Genomic DNA, 5,686 nt, shown 5'->3' on the forward strand with positions numbered 1-5,686 from the left:
AACGGCACGTTTTTTGTGCTATCCTGTCCCCCCCCCCCCCCCAAAATCTCATGTCTCATGTACTGTGTATCATAGACCTTCATTTATGTTTATTCGATTAAAAACTCATAATTTATCCACACAAAACTGTAGACACACACACAACACTGTAGTTCATTTCCTACATGCACCGTCTTACAGCCGGAAATGCTCACTAGAGCACTAAATCTGTGGCTGTGAGTCGTCCTCATCAAAAGCACATTTGCGCCGGTTTCACTTTACCTCACTGAGCTTTTTTTTAGAAAAATGAAATTATATATTTGCGGCCTGTGTGTTTCCTCACTAGGGACCCAGTAGTCTTGGGTTCGAGTGCCACAGACAGGCTGTTGGTTTTGGTCACTTAGTGGATTAATGGTAACAAACATAGATTATCACCTGTCATATTCTTTATTGTGTTCCTGCCTTCCAGACAGGCACCAGTTTCAGTTGAACAGAAACGTCACTGGCTGAGACTACATAACATGCCACCTTTAATCTGAAACACAACGTTCTTTGTTATTGATTACCTCTTCTTTGATCATACTGAAATTGCATACTGTATTGAAATGAAAATAAATATCACCTTAAGCCAGAATTTGACTTAATATCAGTTGGAGTTGATGTGTTAACCAAAATAAAATTGTCCTCCTGAATTTCCGGTACCCAACCTATACAAAAAGCCACTGTCCAGTACTTGAGTTCATGTCCTCCTCCAATAAAAAAGGATGGCGTTTGCTTTCTAAATGTGCATTAGGCTCATTTGTGGAGAAGAAAATGCTTCTGAAGTAGCATTTGAGTGCAATGACTGTGCAGCTTCTTTTTTTTTTTTTTTAAATGTTTCATCCGCTCTGTATGAAAACAAACAGTGAATGTTTGTTTTTGTTTTTTTCATGCCCTGGGCGGGCTTTTTTCATGTCGGTGCACCCAGATGGGGCAGTAGAAGCTCGTCGGGATCAGTCAGTCTTGCAGATCAAACACACTTTATGCCGTTTCCATTTCAACACAGTCCAGAAAAAAACTTATTAAATTTGAGCCTATTACGTGACAAGCGTCAGATATTGTGTGCTGATGTAAAATCACAGGCCGTGTATACCTAACGTGATTTACACTTCAGTCTGTTCGTGGGATTGGATCCGACTCCTCTCCAATCAGGACAGTGGGATGATTCATCATATTCTCAGAAGTGTTATGGCTTCTCTAGAATGCAAACTGATGAATGTGTGATATTAGGGGGCAGTGTTTCTGCAAAGTATTGTACACGGCAACAAAGATTGGCTGTTATGCAGCTCGTTACCACAACAGTTGTCATAGCATCCTGTGATTCACTTGATCACATCAAAGTAATGCTGGAAAAATCTAAAGTTACTGTACACGTATGAATTAAAAACGTATTTTTAAAACGTTCATTTTTTAGGATTGAATATTTTCACTCAGTTTGTCAGTCTGTTTTTTTTTTTTTTTTTTAAACAATTAATCTTTTGGTCTTTTAAAATGTCAGAATAGTGAAAATGCCAATTTGCCAATCTACAGATGACTACTCTTGTCAAACCAACAATACCCTCAAAGATGTTGCAGTGACATTAAAGGGAATAAATCAGCAAATGTTCTCATTGGAGAAGCTGGAAACGATCAGCTAAGGATTATTTTCATCATTGATTCATTTGCCAATTTACCTTCCATAAAAGAAAATTGTATCTTTAAAATATCAGAATTATTTCACAGTTAGTCCATTGTGACATCTGTTTGTCTGGCCAACTGTTCAAAGACTTGAATCAGTTATTAAAATTGTTGCAGATTATTTTCTGTCAGTCTAATTGATTATTTGACCAATCATTGCAGGTCTCTTTTTCCGAATAATGACTTTGGAAATATGCGGGGATAGAGTATAATTTGGTCTCAAAACTTGCAGCGAACCAGAGATGTAACACTTCAGTGTGTTAATGAGGACAGTGACTTATCAACCCCTTCCCTTCCTCACTGCAGAGATTTCCAGTTGACCAAAGAAATGGTGATGGAGAAGCCAAGTGCCCAGCTGGTCGGGCGAGAGTTTGTCCGACAGTATTACACACTGCTGAACCAGGCCCCCGACTACCTGCACAGGTACGACCATCCTCTCTATTTCTGTCATGTGACTATTGGTCAGACTTGGCTGAAACCAGGTGTGAATTAGATGTATTTCTGCGGATGAAAGCCAAATGCTGTCTCAGGTGCATACATACTCTGCGTGTTTGAATGGTCTTCTGTGGAACAAATGAACCTTTTTGTCTTTCTGCTCAGGTTTTATGGGAAGAACTCCTCGTATGTGCACGGCGGCCTGGACAACAATGGCAAACCGGTAGAGGCTGTTTATGGACAATCTGTAAGTAGGCTTCATCCAGCAGCTCCTAAAAATGTAATTTCCATAGAGTGGCAGCACCACTCTTAACTCCCACGTACCAACACAGGGGGGAAAACAACTACAGAGCGTGAAAGGAAGGTTGCTTGCTAGAGCTGTTTTGTCCAAAAAGGACCGTTAAGGCAGGGTCTTAACATTACAGAACATCACAGAACATTAAACGCTTAACATTAACTTGGACTTTTGTTCTTTTTTTTTTTTGCATATGCTGTGCTTTTGCTAATTGTTTTTGAAGTAGATTCTTTAAAACATTGGAGCGTTTATTCAGTCTCCTCAACTTCTTTTCCTAAATGCAAATTTCATCACACAGCGGCCACATTCAGGCCTGATTCAGGTCAGGTGACATGGTAGCACATTTACATGGCAGAGATTACTCGTCAGGAAACCCAAAAACACTATGCGGGAGGATGTTTAAGGAGGGCAGAACTCGACACACAAGCAAGACTGGTTGGCAAACACCAGACAGTTAGATCTCAGAGCCACAGAAGGAGCCAGCTGAAGAAACAATCTTATATTGCAAATACACCTGTAATATCACCCACCCACAGTCTGGACTGCTGCGCCAGTCTCAGCCTTTTCTTTGAGTTTTAAGGTGGACTTCTGTCCTGGTTGTGTATCCTTTTTATTCAGCCTCCACCCATCCCTTTTTTTTTTTAACAGGAGATCCACAAGAGGGTGATGGCTCTGAGTTTCCGTGATTGTCACACCAAGATCAGGCACGTGGACGCCCACGCCACCCTGAACGAGGGCGTTGTGGTGCAGGTGATGGGCGAGCTGTCCAACAACATGCAGCCCATGAGGAAATTCATGCAGACGTTTGTGCTGGCACCCGAGGTTTGTAGCTCACTTCTGTTAAACTTGAGACAGATTTCTCATGCAGGTGTGAAGGCTTGATCAATATGTTTTGGTGTTTTCTTGCAGGAGAAGTTGTTATACTGCGTAAAAAGTGTTTTTGATTTCTTTCGCTTTCCTCCAGGGTACCGTTGCAAACAAATTCTACGTCCACAATGACGTGTTCCGTTACCAAGACGAGGTGTTTAACGACTCCGATTCTGAGCCTCCAGAGGGTGAGGGAACGTCCATCTTGTTTAAAATTGTGATTAAAATTGTTCATGCGTCACCGGGTTTCACTTTTCTGTTTCTCTCCTGGCTGCCTTTTCATCTTCTTTATAGATCTTTCTGATGTTGGTATTATTTGGCTGAAGATAAATGAAGTCAGAGATGAGTTCCTCATTCATTCTTTAGCAATTGCACAAGTTGTATCGGCACTGTAGCATCATAATTCAGGATAGTGTTTCTTTGAACTGCTGTCTTTTTATTTCTGACGGTTGAAGCAGATGAACGAGTTAAAGAGACCTAAAATGTTTGATGTCTGGGAATTTTGAAGGTGAAGATCAATCGCCTATCTTTATTAAGACAAATATTCCATTGTCTGTTGTAGAAAAACTAAATGACCCAGTCAGTCTCGTCTTATATTTAAGATTACACCTAACTTAAAATTGAGCATTAATTAAATGGTAAAATTTAGTATAATTTTAATGGAACTTAGATTGACTTGTACATTTGTTTTTATTCCAGTAAGAGCTTCAGGAGGTAGATGTGATGTTTTGTTGTCCTGAGCATGTTTTTGTCTGTGTGCTTTCAGAGTCTGACGATGAGGTTGAAGAGATCGAGGAGAGGGTCCCCTCTCCTGACATGGCTCAGGAGGAGTCTGCTCCCTTCTACGACCCGGCAGTCTGGTATGCATCACGGACTTATGTTCACAAAGCTTTAACTGCCTTATAGGGCTTCATGTAATATTCACATTGTCCAACTTACAAAAAATACACGCTCTGATGTATGTAAATCATTTAAACCTTTTTAAATTCTTCCTCTTTATTGTTTTTATTTCTCCCCTTCCTTCCCAAAACAGACATCTAATGAGACTCCAGCATGTAAAAAGTGCTACTTCCTAGGTCAAAAGAGTGAATATCTGACAGCCTATGTTTAAAAGTGCAGTCGCAACTCGACAGCAACAGACTTGTAACTGTCTCGTACTTGTCGCTTGTAGTTCAGAGCCAACGGTTCCTGGTGATGAGGAGGAAGCGGCCGCAGAGAGTCCAGAACCAGAGCTGGAGGTCGAGAAGGAGTCTGAGGCCGCAGTTGTGGAGCTGAAGTCGGAGTCGATGCTGGAGACACAAACAGACGCACACGCGGCCAACGACCAGACGGAGAAAAGCCCCACCGCTGCTCCACCGACCGCAGAACCTGCCGCTGTGCCCGCTGAAGCCGCCCCTGCTGCTCCAGAAGAAAACCGCGTAAGTCTGAACGCCTACCAGAGTGAAATTTATGCTCCTTTTTTTTTTTTTTTTTTTTTTTTTTAGCAAAGGTAGTCTTGCAAAGGCAGATTAACAGGTGAAAATGGAAGTGCAGGTATCGCCTATTTCCGTAATGTATTCATCTCTTCAGATTCATCTTGTACTCGCTGCACAGATGAATTAGCTGAAATGAGGCACACGTGTATTGTTTTTCACGGTCCATCAGGCCTAAATGTCTCCTGTTATGTCCCACAGCCGTTCTCCTGGGCGTCAGTCACCAGTAAGAACCTCCCTCCCAGTGGGGCAGTCCCAGTCTCAGGAATCTCCCCACACGTAGTCAAAGTCACTCCCACAGCACCGGTAGGTTAACCTACACCTGGTTTTGGTGTATTGGAATATTTCATATAAGGCTTATTTACTAGATGGTCAGTATGTTGACATAAGATACTAAATGAAAGTTGTAATAAATTAATCCGTTTTAATTTTATAATCACAATGTGATTTTTAAATTATCTCCAAGCCACATTTGAAAGGTAAATCAGCTACGACCTAATTTCTAAAGTTGAACTGACAAAATGCAAGAACAAGTTTGAATTTATATTATTCAGCACACGCTTTAAAGCAATTGTATGGTTTTTCGGTTTCAGTATATAAAGATCAAAACAGATGGATGCGTTGAGTCCTTTTTTAGAAACCACAGTAATGTGGTGTAGAGATGACGGCAGCAGATGGGACAGAAACATCCCTGTTGGCTGGACCTTGATGATGATCGAAGTTGTTTAAGTTGTAAACCCTTAAAGCAGAAAACCTGCTCTTTTCTTTCTCTTACAAAAGTGTGTGTGGTGTTGACTCTTTCAGCCCAGAGTGGAGGTGAAGCCAGAGTCCCAGACAACAACACAGAGACCACAGAGAGACCAGAGACCGAGGGAACAGAGGCCTGGAGGTCCTCCTCCGGTACACAGAGGACCCAGACCAG

At 41.6% G+C, this 5,686-nt stretch overlaps 1 protein-coding gene across 1 annotated transcript in view; it reads left to right on the forward strand.

Moving 5' to 3' along the window:
- The window catches only part of g3bp1 (GTPase activating protein (SH3 domain) binding protein 1), a 10,734-nt gene that overhangs the window by 1,347 nt on the left and 3,701 nt on the right, over window positions 1-5,686 (forward strand). The window contains exons 2-8 of the mRNA XM_046031161.1: window positions 2,002-2,118; window positions 2,296-2,377; window positions 3,074-3,247; window positions 3,390-3,480; window positions 4,059-4,152; window positions 4,464-4,710; window positions 4,966-5,070. Coding sequence (XP_045887117.1) covers window positions 2,024-2,118; window positions 2,296-2,377; window positions 3,074-3,247; window positions 3,390-3,480; window positions 4,059-4,152; window positions 4,464-4,710; window positions 4,966-5,070 — 888 coding nt within the window. The 5' untranslated portion in view covers window positions 2,002-2,023. The remainder of the gene's footprint in view (window positions 1-2,001; window positions 2,119-2,295; window positions 2,378-3,073; window positions 3,248-3,389; window positions 3,481-4,058; window positions 4,153-4,463; window positions 4,711-4,965; window positions 5,071-5,686) is intronic.

Source organism: Micropterus dolomieu, linkage group LG19 (assembly GCF_021292245.1).
Source record: "Micropterus dolomieu isolate WLL.071019.BEF.003 ecotype Adirondacks linkage group LG19, ASM2129224v1, whole genome shotgun sequence".
In the NCBI taxonomy this organism is placed as follows: Eukaryota; Metazoa; Chordata; class Actinopteri; order Centrarchiformes; family Centrarchidae; genus Micropterus; species Micropterus dolomieu.